This window comes from Xyrauchen texanus, chromosome 47 (genome assembly GCF_025860055.1).
Source record: "Xyrauchen texanus isolate HMW12.3.18 chromosome 47, RBS_HiC_50CHRs, whole genome shotgun sequence".
NCBI classification, from domain to species: Eukaryota; Metazoa; Chordata; class Actinopteri; order Cypriniformes; family Catostomidae; genus Xyrauchen; species Xyrauchen texanus.
Window position 1 is genome coordinate 732,580 of NC_068322.1, and position 24,792 is coordinate 757,371.

Consider the following 24,792-nt stretch of genomic DNA (forward strand, 5'->3'; position numbering starts at 1 on the left):
ATTTGGTTACCCCATGTGACTCTACCCTCCCTAGCAACCGTGCCAATTTGGTTGCCCCATGTGACTCTACCCTCCCTAACAACCGGCCAATTTGGTTACCCCATGTGACTCTACCCTCCCTAGCAACAGGGCCAATTTGGTTATCCCATGTGACTCTACCCTCCCTAGCAACTGGCCCAATTTGGTTACCCCATGTGACTCTACCCTCCCTAGCAACTGGGCCAATTTGGTTGCCCCATGTGGCTCTACCCTCCCTAGCAACCGGGCCAATTTGGTTACTCCATGTGACTCTACCCTCCCTAGCAACCGTGCCAATTTGGTTACCCCATGTGACTCTACCCTCCCTAACAACCGGCCAATTTGGTTACCCCATGTGACTCTACCCTCCCTAGCAACAGGGCCAATTTGGTTATCCCATGTGACTCTACCCTCCCTAGCAACCGGCCCAATTTGGTTGCCCCATGTGGCTCTACCCTCCCTAGCAACCGGGCCAATTTGGTTACTCCATGTGACTCTACCCTCCCTAGCAACCGGGCCAATTTGGTTACCCCATGTGACTCTACCGCTCCCTAGCATCCGGGCCAATTTGGTTACCCCATGTGACTCTACCCTCCCTAGCAACCTTGCCAATTTGGTTACCCCATGTGACTACCCTCCTTAGCAACTGGGCCAATTTGGTTACCCCATTTGACTCTACCCTCCCTAGCAACCAGGCCAATTTGGTTGCTAAGGAGACCTGGTTGGAGTCACACAGCACACCCAAGATACGAACTCGCGACTCCAGGTGTGATAGTCAGCATCAATACTCACTGAGATACACAGACCCCCTATTCCGATTGTTTTTAAAGATGATTCTTAGTACTGTAAAAGTCATTTATTTAGTGTATTAGACCCCCCCCCAAAAAAAAGCATGATGCTGATTTAAAACTTGATAGAGCGTTAACTTTAAAGGGCTCATGACATGTGTTTTATTGTTGTGGCAGGTTGCAACCTTGAACTCTCCTTTATTTTCATGTTAATAAATTACAAGCGAAGGCACCAGTGACTGTGCTTTTATTTGGCATTAATATGTTCCTCGAGGTAATATAAGTAAAGTCATATATTTGTAAAAAATTCTCATTCCGACCCTCCGTCAGAAACACTCAGTTTTGGTGCCGCTTCCCCTTTAAGACTTGACAGTACACGCCCAATATTCCGATTGGCTCTCTGCTCTTGACTGACCTGTCAGCTCACTGCTCATTATTACTGGGCGGGGCTACGGGAGTGATGAGGTAAAGTAGGCATTGATGTGTTGCCGTGGAGACGCTGGAATTCAAATGTCTATCACAGTGTGACATCACAATGTGCAGGAAGTAGAGAACGGGAACTCACTTTTAGCACCACACAGTGGACATTTCACCTCAGAACTGCCGCAGTATGTGCAAGGGGTTACCTAATATCATTTTACCCCGGTCACGTAACTTTCACGAGATCAGAATGAGATTATCAGAGTGTATTTATGCCGTATAAGATCTTTTGTGACGCCTCCGAGTTTCTTCTGACGCTCGACGGAGAGATTCAGATAAAAGAGTTCGTGGTATATAAATAAAATCAATGACAGACACGGACTGTTTTCATCACAGCCGGATGCTTGTGGCCATATTCAATTAAAGCAAAGGTCGTTTAATTAATGAAAATTGATTTATGTGTCGTTTCTCTCTCTCTGATTATATAGGACAATCACATTGAGTCCACTAACCTACTTATTATTCTGAGTGATCAATGAGTGATTTCAGGGTAAAGTTTAAAAAAAGTCCTAGTTCAGTGACGCCCCAATGGCTTTAGCAAATAAAGCATTACTTTAAGATTGGGGCCCATAACACAGGAACAGATCACAGGCACAATAGACTCATAATCGTGCTGTTTTGTATGTTAATACTGGAGAAATCCACAGTATTTACAGCACTTTGTACGCAAACCCGATTTGAACTACATTACCCATAATCCCTGTGTTGCCTTGGGCGAGCGCGCTGCGTCTCCGCTCTCGGGAGCGCGCACGTCGGAATGCTGCTCTGATTCCAGCGCGATGGAAAAAAAGTTGGTGAAAGTTTGTCGCTGATGGAGCGGGCGGTGAGGCGCTAATATCTGCTCGATTATACACGATATTACACACGAAAAGGAGATTTATTTCACACGGACTCGCCACGAACTCCGTTTTCTTTCATTGTCGATCGGAATTTGAACTTTTAAGGCTTGATTGTGTGAATCGGACGGTTAAAATGCCGCAGCCCGTGTGCGCTGTGGTCCTCGCGCTGCTGTTATTTCTCTGCTCGGGGTTGAAAGTGGTTCGCGGAGACTCGGATGTTTCGGAACCAGAACCCTGTCCGTCTGTGTGCTCGTGTGTCGGGTCTGTAGTGGACTGTAGTCGATTGAAACACGGCAGGAGTGTGGAGCGGCTCCCCGCGTGGATCACACATCTGTGAGTGCTGCTTCACTTTCTTTGTGTCTCTGACAGAAACATACAGGAGAGAATATAAATAAACACTCTTATATTTGCACTGTAAAACTGCGAAAGACAAACATGACAAAGTAATGGTCTGAATTTTGCACTCGATTCTGATTGTGTGTAGTGTGTGTGTGTGTGTGTGTCTGTGTTTTTGTGTATAAGTGTGTGTGAGAGTGTGTGTCTGTGTGTGTGAGTCTGTCTGTATGAGTGTGTCTGTATGAGTGTGTCTGTTTGTGTATTTGTTGTGTTTTTGTGTATGTTTGTATGTGTGTGTTTGTTTTTGTGTGTGTGTATATGTATGTATATGAGTGAGTGTGTGTGTGTCTTTGTGTCTGTTTGAGTGTGTGTGTGTTTTTTTGTCTGTCAGTGTGTACGTGTATGTATGTGTGTGTGTGTGTGTACGAGTGTGTGTTTGTGTCTGTCAGTGTGTGCGCGAGTATGTATGTATGTGTGTGTGTGTGTGTGTGTGTACGAGTGTGTGTTTATGAGTGTATGTGTGTGTGTGCGCGCGCGAGTGTGTATGTGTGTTTGTTTTTGTGTCTGTTTGAGTGTGTGTGTGTGTGTATATGAGTATGTATATGTGTGAGTGAGTGTGTGTGTGTGCGTGAGTATGTATGTGTGTTTGTTTTTGTGTCTGTTTGAGTGTGTGTGTGTATATGAGTATGTATATGTGTGAGTGAGTGTGTGTGCGTGAGTATGTATGTGTGTTTGTTTTTGTGTCTGTTTGAGTGTGTGTGTATATGAGAATGTATATGTGTGAGTGAGTGTTTGTGTGTGTGTGCGTAAGTGTGTATGTGTGTTTGTTTTTGTGTCTGTTTGAGTGTGTGTGTATGTAAATGAGCATGTATATGTGTGAGTGAGTGAGTGAGTGTTTGTGTGTGTGTGTGTGTGTGTGTGTGCGTGAGTGAGTGAGTATGTATGTGTGTTTGTTTTTGTGTCTGTTTGAGTGTGCGCGAATATGTATGTATGTGTCTGTTTGAGTGTGTGTGTGTGTATTAGTGTATGTAGTTTGTGTGTGTGTGTGTGTGTGTGTATATGAGTATGTATATGTGTGAGTGAGTGAGTGTTTGTGTGTGTGCGTGAGTATGTATATATGTGTCTGTTTGAGTGTGTGTGTGTGTGTATTAGTGTATGTAGTTGTGTGTGTGTGTGTGTGTGTTTCAGTTTAAAGGCCCAAATATTCCAAACACAATCCCAGTAGTATGAAAGCAGTCTCTTAATAATGAGTTTAAAATCACAAGTCACAGATGCTGGTGGTGACTGTAGAGCTATAACATGTATGTTGACCGTATAGCTCAGATACTCGTGACACAGTTTAATAATACACGTTTCATGAGTTCACAGCGATTGCACACTCGTGTTGAGCTCAGTGCCAGACATGGATCTGAAAGTCTGGAGGACACGCGTGTGAGATCAGATAAACCATCAGAGGAAGAAAAATAAAAAGATTTGATTTCATTCCTGTTGTGCATGTTTGTTTTCACACACTTTAGTAAACATGTGTGTAAAGTTTATATAAAGGCGGAGAGGTGCTGTGCTCTCAGGGGGGTCTGAGGGGGCTCGGGGAGGTGCATGTTTTTGCCCTCCGGCATGTTAATGTAGCTCCGCAGAGCATGTTAAGGCATTAAACTGGCTGAGCTTTTGTTTTTCCCTCGTCCATTATTTCTGCTGAATTAGCAGCTAGACCCAACCAGAGATGGAAGCCATTAAGAGCGAGAGAGAGACGGGTGCTGGGGGAGAGATGGAGGCCTCAATTTTTGGCCGTGAAGCGCTGCCAGAATGGAAAAATTTAAGGAAAAAAGCGTTTCATGATATACATCTGGAAAGAGAAAAGTGTGTGTGTGTGTGTGTGTGTGTGTTTCTCTCAGCACTGGAGAGTTTGAGGCGACAGCAGCTGTTTTACACCGCTTCAGTTTAAAAGGACAAATTAAGACACCGCTTTAATATACATCCACAGGTACACCCCTAATTCAGTACACCTCCTATCAGAAGCTAACTGGCTAATTAAAGGCTTGACATAATTTTCTGGAATTGTCCAAGCCGATTAAAGGCACAGTTAAGTTAGTGTCTGTAAACTTCCGACCCGCTGGAATTATGATTATAGTCAATTAAAAGTGACACAATCGGTCTGTAAACTGTTGCTGGAAAAATTACCACAAAGTAGACGTCCTAAACGACTCGTCAAAACTATAGTTTGCTAATATGACACCTGTGGAGTGGTTAATAAAATGAGTTTTAATCACTTCAACCCAAGTGTATGTAAACGTCTGACTTCAGCTGTATGTACGCAAGAGACTCTTATTTTGAAATAACAGAGACGGGAGTCTGTAGCGTGTATCTTATAACAGAGTGAGCAGAGTGTCATATCTCAATCTCTTCACACGGACTCTGTGTGTGTGTGTGTGTGTGTGTGTGTGTGTGTGTGTGTGTGTGTTATCTCAGGCTCTTCTCTGATGGAGATTGTGAGGATGTCTGTGTGTCAGATACACCGTTATATCAGACTCTCTAAGGCACTTCCTGTTTTCTTGAGGGTCAACAGCATGAGTCAATATGACCAGATGTGTGAGATTTATCAGGTGTTATAACTGGGATAATAAACCCCCCAAAGCATGCTGTCAGTCAGTGCTTGTGAACGCCCCTCCTCTGCATCTGAGAAATCCCAGTCAAACGGCTGTCAGGAGCCAGAGGAGAAACTCACTTCAAGATACGGTCCGGATTTGCTGTCGCAATCAAAGGCGCTCTTCACTTTCTCTGCAGTGTGAGTAGATTAGCAGTCGTTACGTTCCGCGCGGCGTTTGCGCTGATGGAGTCCAGATGGGTGAGAGTAGCTGAGGTAGATTCATGAACGTTCAGGAGAGAGTCAGCGCTCCACACGGCCGATCACAACTCGCAGACAACTGCGAATCACTTCGTTGCACACAAGGAGCTCTGATATACGATTGCACACCAGCAGCCACAGGTGATGTTCGGCTGAAAGCGGGAGAGAGACGCGATTACACCCAATTTGTAACGCCCAATTCCAATGTGCTCTAAGTCCTCGTGGTGGCGTAGTGACTCTCCTCATTCCATGTGGTGGAGGACGAATCTCAGTTGCCTCCACGTCTGAGATCGCCAATACGCGCATCTTATCACGTGACATGTTGAGCGGGTTGCCGTGTAGACATGGCGCGTGTGGAGGCTTCACGCTATTCTCCGCCGCATCCACGCACAACTCCCCACGTGCCACACCAAGAGCGAGAACCACATTATAGCGACCACGAGGAGGTTACCCCGTGTGACTCTACCCTCCCTATCAACCGGGCCAATTTGGTTGCTAAGGAGACCTGGCTGGAGTCACTCAGCACGCCCTGGATTCAAACCCGCGACTCCTGGAGTGACAGTCAGCATCGATACTCACTGACATACCCAGACCCTCCCTAGCAACCGGGCCAATTTGGTTGCTAAGGAGACCTGGCTGGAGCCACTCGATTCAACTCGACTCAGCTGGATGTCCATCAATACTCACGACCACTCCAGGCCAATTTGGTTCTAGGCCTGACTGAGTCACCAGCCTGATTCAACTGACTCAGGTGTGATAGTCAGCGTGAGATACCCAGACCCTCCCTAGCAACCGGGCCAATTTGGTTGCTAAGGAGACCTGGCTGGAGTCACTCAGCATGCCCTGGATTCAAACCCGCGACTCCAGGTGTGATAGTCAGCGTCAATACTCACCGATAGACCCCGATAGTACCATATTAATCAACTATGGTGAATATAAAAGAAGAAAGACATTCACAAAAGGTTTTTGCTGCAATACGTTATATTTTAATTAGAAAATGTTACAAAAACCCTATTTGTTTTTTTAGTATGTAGTTACAACCAATTAAATATTAGCACGGTCATTTAATACTTAAAGCCCGCTATACTAGGATTTTTACAGTTCTTTAGGTTAGTTATGTACGATATGAGTGCATTGAGATCGCCACGGCACCCTGTGGGACATTGTCAGACTGTACGACACGCATCGTACACGACTGCGGTCCCAATCGTCCCGATCAGAGAACGTGAGCGTTGCAGAGTAGAAGAGAAACGGCGAGATCGTCCCGTGTGCACCGGGCTTTAGTTACTATCGTTTTGATTCTCTGAATGTAGCTTCATGTGATCTCGTGTCTTGGTTGTGGCCGGTTTTATTTGGATTATCGATGGTTTATTTTCTATTCCTGCTTCTCCCGGACTCCTCCACAAGTTTGTTTTGGCGCCAGTGGCTCCGAGGCGCCTCCGTCGAGTGACACGGCTTCTCTCTGCACATGTGCGCGTCTTTGATGACTGTTTTTGTTTTACAGGGATCTGAGTCATAACAAGTTACGCACATTTCCTGAAGCGCTGACCGGCGGTCTGCAGTACCTCAGTGAAGTGTAAGTGCACTCTTGTGATTTTGTATTTTAATCAAATGTCACAGATGAAATCTACATGTGTAACCATTTGGTTTATTTGTGCAGAAAACTGAATAATAATGAGTTTGAGGTGATGCCATATTTGGGGCCAAACGCAGGAAACCTGAGCAGTCTCGTTCTGTGAGTATTGTTGATTATTTCTCTTAATATTGTAATCGTGATTAATACAATTTACATAAAGCCGCACACCATGACCATAATAAAACCAGCTTCAACGTCACCGCTAACAACCAATAAACCCAAAGCACATTATATTGCTAAAGTAGTGACTCGTTAGAGTTTAAGCTATATTTTAGGGTTAAAATTGACTTAAACATTTGTTTCCAAAAGCTTAAGACTTGAGTTGAGTACAATGCAACTAACAAGATGGCCGCCTTGGTGTGGAGCGCTCCAGTTCTTTTGTTGTTTTTGTTTGTTTGTCGTGTGTTTAGTACATTTTTTCCAATCAGTTTTACCAGGTGAACATTCGGCAGCACATACCAGACAATCTATTCCCGGTTTTGGATATATGCTGGACGGTGCTGGACATATTAGTCTGAGGCGCAGCTGTGTTACCGTGCGTTCACACCAGAGGTGTCGAGAGCGTCAAATCAACCGGAAGTCATTCATTTTCAATGACAGCCAGCGTCTCTCGGCGGCGAGAAGCGGCGCGGCGAGTCTTGGGCGGCGTGGGCGTCAGATGGAAGTTCAAGTGCGGGCAACATTATGGTAATGAGCTGTGACGCGGTTCGGCAGCAACCTATTGGAATATAGAAGTGCTCCGCTCTAGCGAAGTCTAGAGAACACAACCGTGTAAACTTTGGTTCCCACCAAACATTCGTTCTGAAGATAAAATGGAGGAGAAACTGATTATTGCCGTGGCGGGTTTCCCTGTAATATATGATCTGTCCCTGTTTGCTTACAGGGATATAAAACAACCAAGACCACAGTTATTATTACAAATGTACAAACTATAATTTTAATTACTTTCTGCCATCGATTGATTTTAAAGAGTTCATGAGGATATACGCTACTGATAGGTCGGCAAAAAGTAAATGGTCGACATGTGTGGATGTTTAAATTGCGGCCCCTTTAAATATAGTTCACAAAACAAAGCATTCTGAACAAACGTTGCCGCCTATTTCAACTACGTCAGAGCGTCCACGAGCGTCCTCGAGCGTTGAAGGCAGGGCAGCCAGAGCGAATTTTGATGCTCTCGCCGCTTCTGGTGTGAACGCATGGTTAAGCGCGCTATGAGATGCATGCGAGCCGGCGCGCTTGTCAAGCTCTGTCGGCGTGGCTTTCGAACAGCGCTGCCGAGTATTCATCTAGCGAATCTCCGCTCCCTAACAATGAGCGAAGTCATTCCGGACAGTGCGTTACATCTGCCGGGCTTCCAGCTGTTCAGAGCGGATCGCATCGCGGAGTTAACGGGAAAACGAGAGGCGGTGGAACATGCTTATACATCAATGAAAGTTAGTGGACAGATGTAACAACGTTAAAGACAATGTGCTGTCCTGATTTGGAAGCTTTTGGAGTTTTCCTCGTTTATTCTGGTGAGTGTTTATATCCCTCCACAAGCGTGTGAGCGCAGTGCTGCAACAGCTGACTGATCAGATCACTGCTACACAACATTAAAGGATGCATATCGCTCTGTCCCTAGAGCAGCTTTGCGACTCTCTGATCACTGTCTGGTTCATCTTCCAACCTACAGGCAGAAACTTAAATCAGCTAAACCTGTAGTGCACACTGTAAAGAGTCTGGGCACACACATTTTGTATGGGTGCATCCCTAAAAAATGCGTATAATCGAATTAAAATGTCTGGAATATTCAATTCTGACTGCTCAATGGCACCATCTAGTGGTCTGATAATATATGAGTAACAACTGCACATCTGCATATCAGAGTCATCGTTCCCGCTTCCCTGATTACTGTGCGATCTCTACGAGTAAGCTAATTAAATAACGTCAATGTTTCATGTGCATCTATTAGTTTATTTAGCAAGTAGGCGTGTAATAAGCTGGATAATGGGTCAGATGGTCATTAATTACAAAATAAAGCAAGTTTTCAGCTAACGACCCTGCATCCGTGTGGAGAGGCCTGGAAGTCATTACCAACTACAAGACACCATCCCCCAACTCTGTAGGGACCCAACAACTGGCTGGCACCCCACACCCGCTCTGACCTTCTCTTCACACAAACAGCAACACCTCCTACAACCCCCCTTATTATTATTATTATCATTATCACTGTCTTATTGTTGTACACTGGAAGCTTCCGTCACCAAGACAAATCCCTTGTACGTGTAAGCAGCATACATACATGTGAGCAGCCGTTATAGATTGGGCTCATATAGCCGTTTAGTTGTTCAAGTCCATGGATTGCTGTGAATAGTTTAATTAATTGCTGTAATGAGTAAATGACTCGCAGATGTGAGCTGAGGGTGTTTGTTTTGAGTGCAGCTGTGGGGTCAATCACGAGAGACGCTCAGTCTGAGGGAATGTTTAAATAAGAGCTATACGATACCTCCGACCGCACATGCTCTCTCGCTCTCTTATAATCCTTTCTTAACTATACTGTGATGTGTTTGTATACCTTTTACTGTGATGTAAATGACTTGCACCGTGATGTATGATGGTGGTTATACAGTGCTCCTGTACTATAGATTGTGTGTGTGTGTGTGTGTGTGTGTGTGTTAGGACGGTTTGGTTGCTAAACGACGCCTTAATATCTTTAGGACGTGAGGTAAATATGCAAATTTGCTTGTGAAGTGTGTGTGTGTGTGTGTCTCTCTGGGCCAACTTGACTCTTTCTCTTTACACGTCAGAGTATGCGTTCAGCTTCATTTGCTGAAAATTGGTGGAACAAATTTGAGGTTTGAGAAACAATGAAGCGCTTGTTTGTCTGAACTCTGAGGGGTGATCACACACACACACACCCCTGAACACACACACACACACATTTCTAGTCACTATTCGTCTAGATTAATAGAGTGAACAGTAGATCTTATATCGTGCGGCTTAGCTGTATTCTGTATTTTTATATGTGAGACGTGCAGTTTGGTTCATTCACACTGCGGTGTCTCTCCGGCGAGACCTGCTCTGACACGTCCCGTGTTTTATCTGTCTCTCTCAACACCTTTGACTCATTTCCCCCTCACAACAATTCAAAAGCACCTATTTCCCAGCATGCCTCTTGCATTCTGAAGTGCCGTCTCTTGCAGAACATTCTGGCTCCGTTCCAAACTCCCTTGATGTCCGCTGCCTACACATGCAGCTAGCTTTTAAGACAGATTCCTGATTTGGAACACTCTACATATGCAGTTTACATATCACACAAACATATGTAAGGGATAATGTACAGTCAGACAGTTGTAATTGCAAAATAAACTCAGGGTGATCAGGATCCCGACGTGGAGCCGACGACTGAAGGGGTTAACAACCGGCTGACTGCTCATTATCCCGCTTATTACATGGCTACTAACCAAATAAATAACTACATGGACATATAATATTGATTTGCATTGAAATTATGTAATTATGTGAGATCACCGTACAGCTGAAAAGAGTTCTGTTGATGTTTATTTTGTAATTAGACTAATTACCGTCTCATTATCCAGCTTATTACACGCCTACTTGCTAAATAAACTAATAGATGCACATTGACGTTATTTCATTAGCTTACTCGTAGAGATCGCACAGTAATCTGAGAAGCGGGAAAGATGACTCTGATATGCGGATGTGCGGTTGTTACTCATATAATATCAGACCACTAGATGGCGCCATTGAACCGTCAGAATTGAATATAACCTGCTGAACCCCACTCGTGATCGGGACTGGGGGTTGCAACTATTTCCCATCAGCGAGGAATTCCCAGTAAGCACGGGTCATAAGCTTGCATTGATTAAGTCCCTGCCCTTTGTACACACCGCCCGTCGCTACTACCGATTGGATGGTTTAGTGAGGTCCTCGGATTGGCCCCGCCCGGGGCTCCTCGCGGGCCTTGGCGGAGCGCCGAGAGGACAATCAAACTTGACTATCTAGAGGAAGTAAAGGTCGTAACAAGGTTTAGGATCATTACCGAAGGCTCCGTAGGGCGAGAAGGCGGGACGAAACGAGCCATAGAGCGAGGCCGAGGCGAACCGCGGAGGTTCGTCCTCAATGAGCGAGGTCACACGGTGCGACGCGGGCGCCCGGAGGGGGCCAGTGACCTCCGGGCGCAATGCAGGCGCCCCTCGTCTCCCCGCGCGGCGTCCGGACGCATGCATGTGCCGTCTCCCCGGGCGGCCTGCCGTGGGTTCAAAGACCCAGAGCCCGACCTCCCCACGGGGTCTCCCTTTCCATCCCCCTCTCATCTCGGATGCGATGGCAAAACCCCAAGGTCAAACAAAGAGTACGACTCTTAGCGGTGGATCGCTCTGCTCGTGCATCGATGAAGAACGCAGCTAGCTGCGAGAACTAATGTGAATCTCAGGACACATTGATCATCGATACTTCGAACGCACATTGCGGCCCCTGGTTCCTCCCGGGGCCAAGCCTGTCTGAGGGTCCCATCTATCGGCCCGCGCCGCTCCCATAAATTAATGACGTTATTTAATTAGCTTACTTGTAGAGATCTCACAGTAATCAGGGAAGCAGGAAAGATGACTCTAATATGCAGATGTGCGGTTGTTACTCATATAATATCAGACCACTAGATGGCGCCATTGAACCGTCAGAATTTAATATTCCAACCTGGTTCCTCCTGGGGCCACGCCTGTCTGATTGTCGCTTTCCCATCTGTCGGCCCGCGGCGCCCCCACGTGGACGGCCAGACCGCGGCTGGAGGCCTCGCAGCGGGTTTGAGGGTACGTTTACACAACAGCGATGTACTAAAAATGGAAAGGTTTCACGTACAGACGACACGGATCCGCGAAAACGACTAAAGCGCTGTATTACGCGTGCCAGGCCAGTAGTTGGCGATGTCACTGTGTAAAGAAACACTGCGCACATACGCGTTCTTCCACTGAGCAGTGAATACTAATGATGAAGACGGCGAAAGCATCAAGCAATTTTGTCTGGACGGACGATGAGATCGATTTTTACCACAAGTGACCCTGGACTATAAAGCACGCCACCTTTTTAAGGACTCCAACTGCTGATGTCATGTCAGTCTGTTCGCCCTGGAGGTAAGGACACGGAAACGATACAACGGCATTTTTTTCACTCCACTGACATCTGCTCTTCTGATGTTAGTAGTGTATTAAAGTTAACATTCAATTTAAGCTAAATAAACACGTTGATGAGTCTCACATTTGTGTAGATGAAGCTTTATTAACAGCATGACTCAATACCAATGCAAGACCAGGGAAAGTTTTCTCTCCATTTCTCTCTCGTCTGCACACAAAGGCCGCTCTGTGCAGTGTGTGTGTGTGTGTGTGTGTGTGTGTGTGTGTGTGTAACACAAGCAGCTCTTGCACTGCAATTTAGGAGGCGTGTAATGCAGGAAATTGCTGGCCTCGTCACCGGCGCTTTCACTGAAGGAATGAGATTCATCATTCACATAATTGGCCATTTTTTGTAAATACCTTGTTAGTAATTACCTTATAACCCAAATAGCACCGCTCCAAAGCGAGCGGCTGTTGTGACCTGTTGTGAGGCGTGCTGACAAAAGCTGGCGCGACCTGCAAACACGCGCTACTGCAGCACTTCACCCGCATGTCTATCGTAGCGTGACATCAGCTCACCTACAGTGTCAAATCTCTGTTTACTGTCATTAATTGGACTCTTTTTCTGTTTTCAGAGCTAACAACAAAATCTCGAGGATATCGTCAGAGCAGCTCAGTTCGTTGATTGCCTTGGAAACGCTGGACCTTAGCAACAATAATATTATGGAAGTGCGCGCTGGAGCTTTTCCTCCTCTACCTCTGAAGAACCTGTGAGTCGCACTTGTTTATAACTGACCTGCTTTCAAGAAACCTACAGCAGTGAACTACACTCCTCATGACTGTATTTATACACACTAGTTCATGCTGTGTCAAAGAACACTGTGAGATGTGTGTGTTTCAGTTACTGTTGCAAATTATATATGAAATAAATGGAAAAACTATCGTGTGTTGAAATAAAATTGGGTTTTCAGTGTCCAGTATCTGGACAGGAAGGTGGCCATTGGTCGATATAATCCCGATATACAGTATACACGGTTATACAATTGAATGACAACAAAAATGGTTGAAATAATTGTTTTCATTTCACACAATATTTAAGTAACATTGTGTTAATAGATTTTGGAGCAAGATCATTTTGCCCGATATCGGTTTATCATTTATATCGCTTTAGCATTCTGGCCGATATATCGGTTTATAATTTTGTCCGATATACCGATGTAACTTTCTGCCCGATATATCGGCCTTCTGATATATCAGTATCACTATATTAAATGAAAGTTTTTTTTTTTTTTTAACAGTATTTACTCAAATTGTACATTTATCAGCAGATACCAATAATAAAAAAATTGGCAAAGATCATTCTGCCCGATATATATCGGTTTATTATCCTGCCGATATATATCGGTTATCATTTTTGGCAGATATATCGGGTTATTATTTATAGCGGTTTATCATTTTGGCTGATATATCGGGTTATTATTTATAGCGGTTTATCATTTTGGCTGATATATCGGTTTATTATTTATAACGGTTTAGCATTTTGGCTGATATATCGGTGTATTATTTGGCCGACATAACGGTTTATCATTTATATCGGTTTATCATTTGGCCGATATATCGGGTTATCATTTATAGTGGTTTATCATTTTGGCCGATATATCGGTTTATCATTTATAGTCGGTTTATCATTTTGGCCGATATATCAGTTATCATTTATATCGGTTTATCATTTGGCCGATATATCGGGTTATCATTTATAGTGGTTTATCATTTTGGCTGATATATCGGTTTATCATTTATATCGGTTTATCATTTTGGCTGATATATCGGTTTATTATTTATAACGGTTTAGCATTTTGGCTGATATATCGGTGTATTTATAACGGTTTAGCATTTTGGCTGATATATCGGTGTATTATTTGGCTGACATAACGGTTTATCAATTATATCGGTTTATCATTTGGCCAATATATCGGTTTATCGTTTGGCCGATATATCGGTTTATCATTTATAGTGGTTTATCATTTGGCTGATATATCGTTTTTTCATTTATATCGGTTTATCATTTTGGCAGCTATATCGGGTTATCATTTATAGTGGTTTATCATTTTGGCTGATATATCGGTTTATCATTTATATCGGTTTATCATTTGGCCGATATATCGGTTTATCATTTATAGTGGTTTATCATTTTGGCCGATATATCGGTTTATCATTTATAGTGGTTTATCATTTTGGCCGATATATCGGTTTATCATTTATATCGGTTTATCATTGATTAAATGTACATTTCATCATGTTTTAATTGTATTAACCGTCTCCCCTCTATATTCGTAGATTCATGAATAATAACCGTATTTCCACGCTGGAGCACGGCTGCTTCAGTAATCTGTCCAGCTCGTTACTGGTGTTGAAACTCAACAAAAACCGTCTGAACTCCATCCCCGCCAAAATCTTCCAGCTCCCTCACCTGCAGCACCTGTAAGTGTCTGTCTGCCGTGTGATTTGTCGACATTCATGCCTGTCTCATCAGTGATTGGTCTCTGAATGCTGTGATTGTCAGGGAGCTGAGCAGGAACCGCGTGAGGCGTATCGAGGGTTTGACGTTTCACGGGCTGCATGGCCTGCGCTCTCTGAAGATCCAGAGGAACGGCATCACGCGACTGATGGACGGAGCGTTCTGGGGTCTCAGTAACATGGAGCTCCTGTGAGTGTGGATTACAACAACTCAATAAGCTTCTCTCGTAGCATACCACTTTTGCTTGCTTATAGTTCCTCTGGCTCTTGAACGGTAATGACTGATGTTTGATGTGTGTGTGTGTGTGTGAGCAGGCAGTTGGAGTATAATAACCTGACGGAGGTGAGTAAGGGATGGCTGTACGGTCTCCTCATGCTGCAGCAGCTGCATCTGTCACACAACACCATCAGTCGCATTAAACCCGATGCATGGGAGTTCTGCCAGAAGCTCGCTGAGCTGTGAGTCTATTAATTCGCCGTCTATTTCTCTGTTGTTTCCAACGTCTGTGAGTGTTTTTGAAGGCATAGCAGAACAATAATGGAGTATTGTCTTCACCAGTGATGTGAGCTGGAACCGTTTGACTCGTCTGGACGAGGGCAGTTTCGTTGGACTTAGTGTCCTCGAGCAGCTTCACAGCGGAAACAACCACATCAGTTTCATCGCTGACGGCGCATTCAGAGGCCTGAGCAACCTACAGACACTGTGAGTTTCACTGATACCTCGCTAACAATCACTACGTCTCTGCTTTCCGCTCTGAAGTGCCTTTTATAATGTCATATAGTTATTAAACCATTGCATTGAAACCATTGTCTATGAGCATTTTTGCCCTCAAGATCTGTTTACCGATGAGTCGGGATTTGCATGTGTTAACTAGTGTTGCTTTTATATTTAGTGTAGTTTTACGGCTGTATTATTGTGTTGTGATGTCACTGCCATCGGACATCACTAACAGTCCCTGATGTAAATCACATGTTTGACCCGTGCATGTCTGTGTCAGATCAGTGTGTTGTTGTTTGCTCACATATGTTGTGGTGTTTAAAATTGAAATTTAAATGTAACTAAAAAAAACTAACTAATACTAAGCTCAAATTTAAATGAAATAAAATTGAAAATGATCAAAAACGAAACTAATTGAAAACTGAATTTGATTAAAATTGAAAACTAATTGAAAACAAAACAAATTGAAAATTAAATGCAGCGATTTCTAAAACAAATTAAAACTAAAATTGAAAACTAACTAAAACCAAGCTCAAATTTTTATAAAATAAAATAGAAAATTATCAAAAATGAAACCAATTGAAAACTGAATTTGATTAAAATTGAAAAGAAACTGAAATTGAAAATTAAACGAAACCAATATTGAAAACTAAAACGAAAAGAATTGTACCTGAAAACTAACTAAAGCTAAGCTCAAATGTAAATCTAAATTAATTTGAAAACTGTCTAAAAATAAACTGAAACGAAAGCAATTAAAAACTGAATTTGATTCAAATTGAAAACTAAAATCAAACTGATAGAGAATTTGTAATCAAAAACTATCCAAACAAAACTTACATTTGGAAATCTAACTAATATAAACTAAAACTAAGCTCAAATTTAAAACTAAATGAAATTGATAAATTCTCTTAAGCGAAACTGAATTTAATTTAAAATTGAAAACTAACTAAAATGAAATTGAAAAAAACTGTTGTTGAAAACTAAAGAAACAAAACTTCAATATAAAAATGAACTAAAATAAAACAAATTTGAACCTAAGTGAAATTGAAAACTACGAAACTGAAAACTGAAACAAAACCAATTGAAAACTGAATTTTATTAAAATTGAAAACTAACCAAAACTAAAATGTAACTGAATACTAACCAAACAAAACTTCAATTTAAAAAATGAACTAAAACAAAACAAATTGAAAATAATCAAAAATGAAACCAAATGAAAACTGAATTTTATTAAAATTGAAAACTAACCAAAACAAAACTGAAATTGAAAATTAAACGAAACGGATGTCGAAAACAAACTAAAACGAAACCGAATGAAATAGAAATTAAAACTAAAACTTAACTGAAAAGAATTGTATTTGAAAACTGACCAAACAAATCTTGAATTTAAAAAAACTAATTAAAACTAATAATACATTTTTTTTTTAAACTAAGCTCAAATTGAAATCTAATGACATTGAAAACAGTCTAAAACGAAATTGAAATGAAACCAATTGAAAACTAAAAACTGAAATTTATTAAAATTGAAAACTAAGATCAAACAAAGAAAATCTGTACAGCAAATATAACAGATGTCGAAAACAAACTAAAATGAAACCGAATGAAATATAAATTAAAGCTAAAACTTAACTGAAAAGAATTGTAACCGAAAAATAACCAAACAAAACTTAAATTTAAAAAATGAACTAAAAACAAATTGAAATCTAAAATTGAAAACAAACTAAAACTAAGCTCACATCTAAATTAAATTAAATTGAAAATAATCAAAAACAAAACCAATTGAAAACTGAATTTGATTAAAATTGAAAACTAACCAAAACTGAAATTGAAAATGAAACGAAACAGATGTCGAAAACAAACTAAAACGAAACCGAATGAAATAGAAATTAAAACTAAAACTTAACTGAAAAGAATTGTAATTTAAAACTGATCAAACAAAACTTCAATTAAAAAAACAAACTAAAACTATTTAAAATTAATAATACAGAAATTTTAAACTAAGCTCAAATTTAAATCTAAATGACATTGAAAACCGTCTAAAACGAAACTGAAATGAAACCAATTGAAAACTAAAAACTGAAATTGATTAAAATTGAAAACTAAAATCAAATGAAGAGAATCTGTACAGCAAATATAACAGATGTCAAAAATAAACTAAAACGAAACCTAATGAAATATAAATTAAAACTAAAACTAAACTGAAAATAATTGTAACCAAAAACTAACCAAACAAAACTGAAAATTAAATAAAACCGATTTCAAAAACAAACGAAACCGAATTAAATATTAATTAAAACTACAATTTTAAACTAAGCTCAAATTTAAATCTAAATGACATTGAAAACCGTCTAAAACAAAACAAACGAAACCAATTGAAAACTAAAAACTGAAATTGATTAAAATTGAAAACTAAAATCAAACGAAGAAAATCTGTACAGCAAATATAACAGATAAAACGAAACCGAAAAGAATTGTAACCGAAAACTAACCAAACAAAACTGAAATTGAAAATTAAATGAAACCGATATCGAAAACAAACAAAACTGAAAGAAATATACATTTCTGTGGTGGTGTGGTTTGCTCGGGTATGTTGTGGTGTGCTGAGGCTCCGCCCTTAAACAGAACCACATGGCATCCTGGCATGAGGGTCAGACGCAGGTCAGACGCAGGTCACCCGCTGTGGATGTTAACAGTGTCGTCTCTCTGCAGAGATCTCAAGTATAATGAAATCTCGTGGACGATTGAGGACATGAACGGCCCTTTCTCTGCTCTGGACAACCTGAGGAAACTGTGAGTTTAGTTTTGATGAAGACCTGCGCTCCTTAATCCATTGAGAATGACTTACACGAGGTGCTTTCTCTGTTCCTCAGGTTCCTGCAAGGCAATCGGATTCGATCGGTCACCAGGAAGTCCTTCACAGGTCTGGAGACGTTGGAGCAGCTGTGAGTGTCTCGTTCTGTCAGATCCAACATGGCCGTGCAAGATAAAGGTGGTGCGTTTGTTTCTAAGTATCTTCTCTCTCTTCACATCACAGGGATTTGAGTAACAACGCCATCATGTCAGTGCAGTCCAACGCTTTCTCACAGATGAAGAAACTCTTGGAGCTGTACGTATGAAACTATCCTGCTCTTCCTGTTGGATAATTCTGTGCTCGTCCATAACTGTGTTTCCTGTGTCAGGCACCTGAACACGTCCAGTCTGCTGTGTGACTGCCAGCTCAAGTGGTTTTCTCCGTGGGTGGCAGAACATGCGTTTGTGCCTCTGGTGAACGCCAGCTGTGCTCATCCACATCTGCTGATGGGGAAAAGCGTTTTTACCGTCGCTCAGGACGAGTTTGTGTGCGGTGAGTCGAGCGAGGCGTGTTTCAGCTCTCTCTCTCTCATTATGTCTCTTATTGTCTCTTTCTCAAGCATTTGTGATTGAATACTTACCAAGAACCATAAACCAGTTTGTTGAAGCTGTTTGATTTAAAAATAATTTTTAATAAAAATAAATACAACTACTTGAAACTCAAATAAAAAATCGAACTGTATCTAAACAAATTGAAAACTAAATTTTATTTGAAATTGAAAACTAAATGAAACCGATATCGGAAACTAACTCAAATGAAACAGAAATTAAAATTAAATTGAAAATAACTGTAATTGAAAACTAAATTGTAACTGAAAACTAACCAAACAAAACTTAAATTTAAAAAATTTACTAAAACAAAACAAATTGAAAACGAACTAAAACTAAGCTCAAATTTAAATTAAATAAAATTGAAAATAATCAAAAACGAAACCAATTGAAAACTAAATTTTATAAAAATGTAAAACTAACTGAAAAGAAATTGAAAACTAACCAAAACAAAACTGAAATTTGAAAATTAAATGAAACAGATGTCGAAAACGAAAGAAATCGAAATTAAAACTAAAACTTAACTGAAAAGAATTGTAACTGAAAACTAACCAAACAAAACTTCAATTTAAAAAAAACTAACTACAATTAAAACTAATAAAACAAAAATTTTAAATTAAGCTAAAATTTAAACATAATTGAAATTTAAAATAATCTGAAGTGAAACTGAAATTGAAAATTTAATTTAAAATTGAAAACTAACTGAAAATTAGAAACTGTAGTTGAAAACTAACCAAACAAAACTTAAATTAAAAAATCCAACTAAAACAAATTTAAAACTAACTAAAACTAAGCTCAAATTTAAATCTAAATGAAATTGAAAACTGAATTTGATTAAAATTGAAAACCAACTGAAAAGAAACCGAAATTGAAAATTAAACAAAACAGATGTTGAAAACGAAACCGAAAGAAATCTAAATTAAAACTAAAACTTAACTGAAAACTAACCAAACAACTGAAAACTAACCAAACAAAACTTAAATTTAAAAAAACGAACTAAAACAAATTAAAAATAATAAAATAAAAAAATTTAACTAACTAAAATTAAGCTCAAATTTAAATCTAAATGAAATTGAAAATTATCTAAAGCGAAACTGAAATTGAAAACTGAATTTAATTTAAAATTGAAAACTAACAAATATGAAACTGAAAAAAACTGCAGTTGAAAATGTAACAAACAAAAATTCTATCAAAAGCTAAGCTCAAATTGAAACCTAAACTAAATTGAAAATGATCTAAAGTGAAACTGATTTTAATTAAAAATGTAAAACTAATATGAAACTGAAAAGAAACTGTCGTTGAAAATTAACCAAAACTAAATGTATCTGAAAAATAACCAAACAAATCTTCAATTTAAAAAATCCAACTAAAACGAAACAAATTTAAACTGAAATGAAACCAATTGAATCCGGAATTTGAGTAAAATTGAAAACGAACTAAAACGAAACGGAAATCTAGCCAAAACTAATTTTTGTTTTTGAAAACAAACTAAATAAAAAAAAAACTGAAACAAAACTCACATTTTAATATTACAAAACTGAAAGTGAAAACTAAAAGTAAATGTAATGGCTTCGTCATAGTGTCAATGTTTTTTTTTAAATTTGTTTGATTTGTTTGTTTTGCAGATGATTTCCCCAAACCTCAAATCACCGTTCAGCCCGAGACACAATCCGCAATCAAAGGCACAAACGTGACGTTTGTTTGTTCGGCTGCGAGCTCCAGCGACTCTCCGATGACCTTCGCCTGGAAGAAAGACAACGAGGTGTTGAACGATGCAGAGATTCACAATCAGGCTCACCTGAGGTCACAGACGGGAGAGGTCAGCGAGGTCACGGAATACACCACCACCCTGCAGCTCCGTAACGTGGAGTTCACCAGTGAGGGCAAATACCAGTGCGTCATCTCCAATCACTTCGGATCATCCTACTCCACCAAAGCCAAACTCACCGTCAATAGTAAGTGCTCAGCTGCGGCCCCAAGCCAAAACATTTCTTTACAGTCTTGGGATATTCCATGACAACCTACCATATATTTATTGTAGCATGTTCTGCTATTTAAATGAAGTTTGAAGTCCTGCATATATCTAGTGATATTCCAAACAATTCTGGACGCCACTGGATCAAAATATAACCTCCATTTACATTGCTGAGTGACTCCAGTCAGATCTCCTTAGCAACCGGTTGCTAAGGAGGGTAGAGTCACATGGGGTAACCAAATTGGCCCGGTTGCTAGGGAGGGTAGAGTCACATGGGGTAACCAAATTGGCCCCGTTGCTAGGGAGGGTAGAGTCACATGGGGTAACCAAATTGGGCCGGTTACTAGGGAGGGTAGAGTCACATGGGGTAACCAAATTGGCCCGGTTGCTAGGGAGGGTAGAGTCACATGGGGTAACCAAATTGGCCCGGTTGCTAGGGAGGGTAGAGTCACATGGGTTAACCAAATTGGCCCGGTTGCTAGGGAGGGTAGAGTCACATGGGGTAACCAAATTGGGCCGGTTGCTAAGGAGGGTAGAGTCACATGGGGTAACCAAATTGGCCCGGTTGCTAGGGAGGGTAGAGTCACATGGGGTAACCTCCTCGTGGTCGCTATAATGTGGTTCTCACTCTCGGTGGGGCGTGTGGCGAGTTCTGCGTGGATGCCGCGGAGAATGGCGGGAAGCCTCCACACGCGCTACGTCTCCACGGTAACACGCTCAACAAGTGTGCGGATTGACGTCTCAGACACGGAGGCAACTGAGATTCGTCCTCCACCACCCGGATTGAGGCGAGTCACTACGCCACCACGAGGAAACCTGGATTTTACGCCTAATTTTTGGTGGCCAAAATTTCTTTACATCCCTAATATTTCGATATTTTGCCAAAAATGATATTCATCCTTCATTCCTTGTTTTTTCTCCCAGTGCTGCCGTACTTTACAAAAATGCCGATGGATCTGACAACCCGCGCGGGAGCAATGGCGCGACTGGAGTGTGCCGCGAGTGGACATCCATCGCCTCAGATCGCTTGGCAGAAAGACGGCGGAACGGATTTCCCAGCGGCTCGTGAGCGACGGATGCATGTCATGCCGAAAGACGACGTGTTTTTCATTGTAGACGTTAAAACGGAGGACATCGGCGTGTACAGCTGTACGGCTGAAAACACAGCCGGGGCAATATCCGCTAATGCTACGCTAACTGTGTTAGGTAAGCTCATGCTATGCTAAACTTAGCGGTAAGATGCAATAGATGTGCATCGTTAGAATTTGATAGAAATATCCAGTAGAAGACATTTGCTTGTGTATATTAATGAGTTTATGAGCTTAGCTGTCAAACATGCTCTCTCCTGCAGAAACTCCATCTTTCTTGCGTCCGCTGATGGACCGTACGGTAGTCAAAGGTGAGACGGCGGTGTTGCAGTGTATCGCGGGTGGCAGTCCTCCTCCACGACTCAACTGGACTAAAGACGATCACCCGCTCGTCGTCACGGAGCGACACTTTTTCGCTGCAGGAAACCAGCTGCTCATCGTCGTAGACGTCACAGAGGGAGACGCCGGGACGTACACGTGCGAGATGTCCAACCCACTGGGCACAGAACGCGGGAACGTCCGTCTGGCCATCCTGCCCAATCCCAACTGTGACTCGAGTCCGGCGGGGGGCGGAGCTCTGGGGTCACGCTTAGGCGAAGACGACGACTGGACGACAGTGGGCATCGTGATCATTGCTGTGGTGTGTTGTGTGGTGGGCACGTCTCTCGTGTGGGTCGTCATCATATATCACACACGCAGACGCAACGAAAACTGCAGCGTCACCAACACAGGTCAGTCGCTCGTAACAATCTATAGAATATCCAGCGAGGACTGTGACCGCGTTGATGCTCAAACAGATTCTTATAATTGTATCTGCCTCTTTCTATGGGCAAGTTACAATAATAATGAGCAAATAAACAACACGTTTAACTTGTGGGAAATATACAGTTGAAGTCAGAAGTTTACATATTAGCCAAATACATTAAGGTCAAATACTGTCTTAGGTCAGTTCGGATCACGACTTTATTTTAAGAATGTGACATTATATAGAGAATTATTTATTTCAGCTTCTATCACATTCCCAGTGGGTCAGAATATCTTTAATGTGTTACATCTTTAATGCAGTTATCTTTAAAGCGTTATATCTTGAATGCGTCACATCTTGAATGCGTCACATCTTGAATGCGGTTATATTTAATGCGTTACATCTTTAATGTGGTTATATTTAATGCGTTGCATCTTTAATGCGGTTATATTTAATGCGGTTACATCTTGAATGCCGTTATATTTAATGCGTCACATCTTTAATGCGGTTATAATTAATGCGTCACATCTTTAATGCGGTTATATTTAATGCGGTTACATCTTTAATGCGGTTATGTTTAATGCGTCACATCTTTAATGCAGTTATATTTAATGCGGTTACATCTTGAATGCGGTTATATTTAATGCGTCACATCTTTAATGCGGTTATATTTAATGCGTCATATCTTTAATGTGGTTATAATTAATGTGTCACATCTTGAATGCGTTACATCTTTAATGCAGTTATATTTAATGCGTCACATCTTGAATGCGTTACATCTTTAATGCGGTTATATTTAATGCGTCACATCTTTAATGCGGTTATAATTAATGCGTCACATCTTTAATGCGTTACATCTTTAATGCGGTTATATTTAATGCGTTGCATCTTTAATGCGGTTATATTTAATGCGGTTACATCTTGAATGCGTTACATCTTTAATGCGGTTATATTTAATGCGTCACATCTTTAATGCGGTTATATTTAATGCAGTTATATTTAATGCGTCACATCTTGAATGCGTTACATCTTTAATGCGGTTATATTTAATGCGTCACATCTTTAATGCGGTTATATTTAATGCGTCACATCTTTAATACGGTTATATTTAATGCGTCACATCTTTAATGCGGTTATAATGAATGCGTTACATCTTTAATGCGTTACATCTTTAATGCGTTACATCTTTAATGCGTCACATCTTGAATGCGTTACATCTTTAATGCGGTTATATTTAATGTGTCACATCTTTAATGCGGTTATATTTAATGCAGTTATATTTAATGCGTCACATCTTGAATGCGTTACATCTTTAATGCGGTTATATTTAATGCGTCACATCTTTAATGCGGTTATATTTAATGCGTCACATCTTTAATACGGTTATATTTAATGCGTCACATCTTTAATGCGGTTATAATGAATGCGTTACATCTTTAATGCGTTACGTCTTTAATGCGGTTATATTTCATGCGGTTACATCTTTAATCCGGTTATATTTAATGCGTCACATCTTTAATGCGGTTATAATTAATGCGTCACATCTTTAATGCGTTACATCTTTAATGCGGTTATATTTAATGCGTTGCATCTTTAATGCGGTTATATTTAATGCGTTGCATCTTTAATGCGGTTATATTTAATGTGGTTACATCTTGAATGCGGTTATATTTAATGCATCACATCTTTAATGCGATTATATTTAATGCGGTTAGATCTTTAATGCGGTTATGTTTAATGCGTCACATCTTTAATGCATTTATAGTTAATGCGTCACATCTTTAATGCGGTTATATTTAATGCGTCACATCTTGAATGCGTTACATCTTTAATGCGGTTATATTTAATGCGTCACATCTTGAATGCGGTTATATTTAATGCGTCACATCTTTAATGCGGTTATATTTAATGCGTCACATCTTTAATACGGTTATATTTAATGCGTCACATCTTTAATGCGGTTATGTTTAATGCGTCTCATCTTTAATGCGGTTATGTTTAATGCGTCGCATCTTTAATGCGGTTATATTTAATGCGTCACATCTTTAATGCGGTTATAATTAATGCGTCACATCTTTAATGCGGTTATATTTAATGCGTCACATCTTTAATGCGGTTATAATTAATGCGCCACATCTTTAATGCGGTTATATTTAATGCGTCACATCTTTAATGCGGTTATATTTAATGCGTCACATCTTTAATCTGGTTATATTTAATGCGTCACATCTTTAATACGGTTATATTTAATGCGGTTATATTTAATGCGGTTATATTTAATGCGGTTACATCTTTAATGCGGTTAC

The 24,792-nt window shown here is 40.7% G+C and overlaps 1 protein-coding gene, 1 non-coding gene and 1 pseudogene across 3 annotated transcripts in view; 2 read left to right on the forward strand and 1 right to left on the reverse strand.

Moving 5' to 3' along the window:
* LOC127638820 (glutamate receptor ionotropic, kainate 2-like) overlaps positions 1-24,792 on the reverse strand; it is a 414,054-nt pseudogene that overhangs the window by 315,454 nt on the left and 73,808 nt on the right.
* LOC127638940 (leucine-rich repeats and immunoglobulin-like domains protein 3) overlaps positions 2,056-24,792 on the forward strand; it is a 29,602-nt gene continuing 6,865 nt past the window's right edge. For both annotated transcript variants that reach the window (XR_007969910.1, XM_052120713.1), the window contains exons 1-15: positions 2,056-2,458; positions 6,808-6,879; positions 6,964-7,038; positions 12,680-12,814; positions 14,382-14,525; positions 14,608-14,751; positions 14,877-15,020; positions 15,121-15,264; positions 17,989-18,069; positions 18,150-18,221; positions 18,314-18,385; positions 18,459-18,622; positions 20,304-20,633; positions 21,578-21,859; positions 22,005-22,472. Coding sequence is in view for 1 of the 2 variants with exons in the window: in XM_052120713.1 (XP_051976673.1) it covers positions 2,259-2,458; positions 6,808-6,879; positions 6,964-7,038; positions 12,680-12,814; positions 14,382-14,525; positions 14,608-14,751; positions 14,877-15,020; positions 15,121-15,264; positions 17,989-18,069; positions 18,150-18,221; positions 18,314-18,385; positions 18,459-18,622; positions 20,304-20,633; positions 21,578-21,859; positions 22,005-22,472 (2,527 nt within the window). In the remaining variant the exon portion in view is untranslated. The remainder of the gene's footprint in view (positions 2,459-6,807; positions 6,880-6,963; positions 7,039-12,679; positions 12,815-14,381; positions 14,526-14,607; positions 14,752-14,876; positions 15,021-15,120; positions 15,265-17,988; positions 18,070-18,149; positions 18,222-18,313; positions 18,386-18,458; positions 18,623-20,303; positions 20,634-21,577; positions 21,860-22,004; positions 22,473-24,792) is intronic.
* Positions 11,295-11,448, forward strand: LOC127639301 (5.8S ribosomal RNA). Its single transcript, XR_007969945.1, has one exon. It is a non-coding gene; the product is annotated as a 5.8S ribosomal RNA (ribosomal RNA).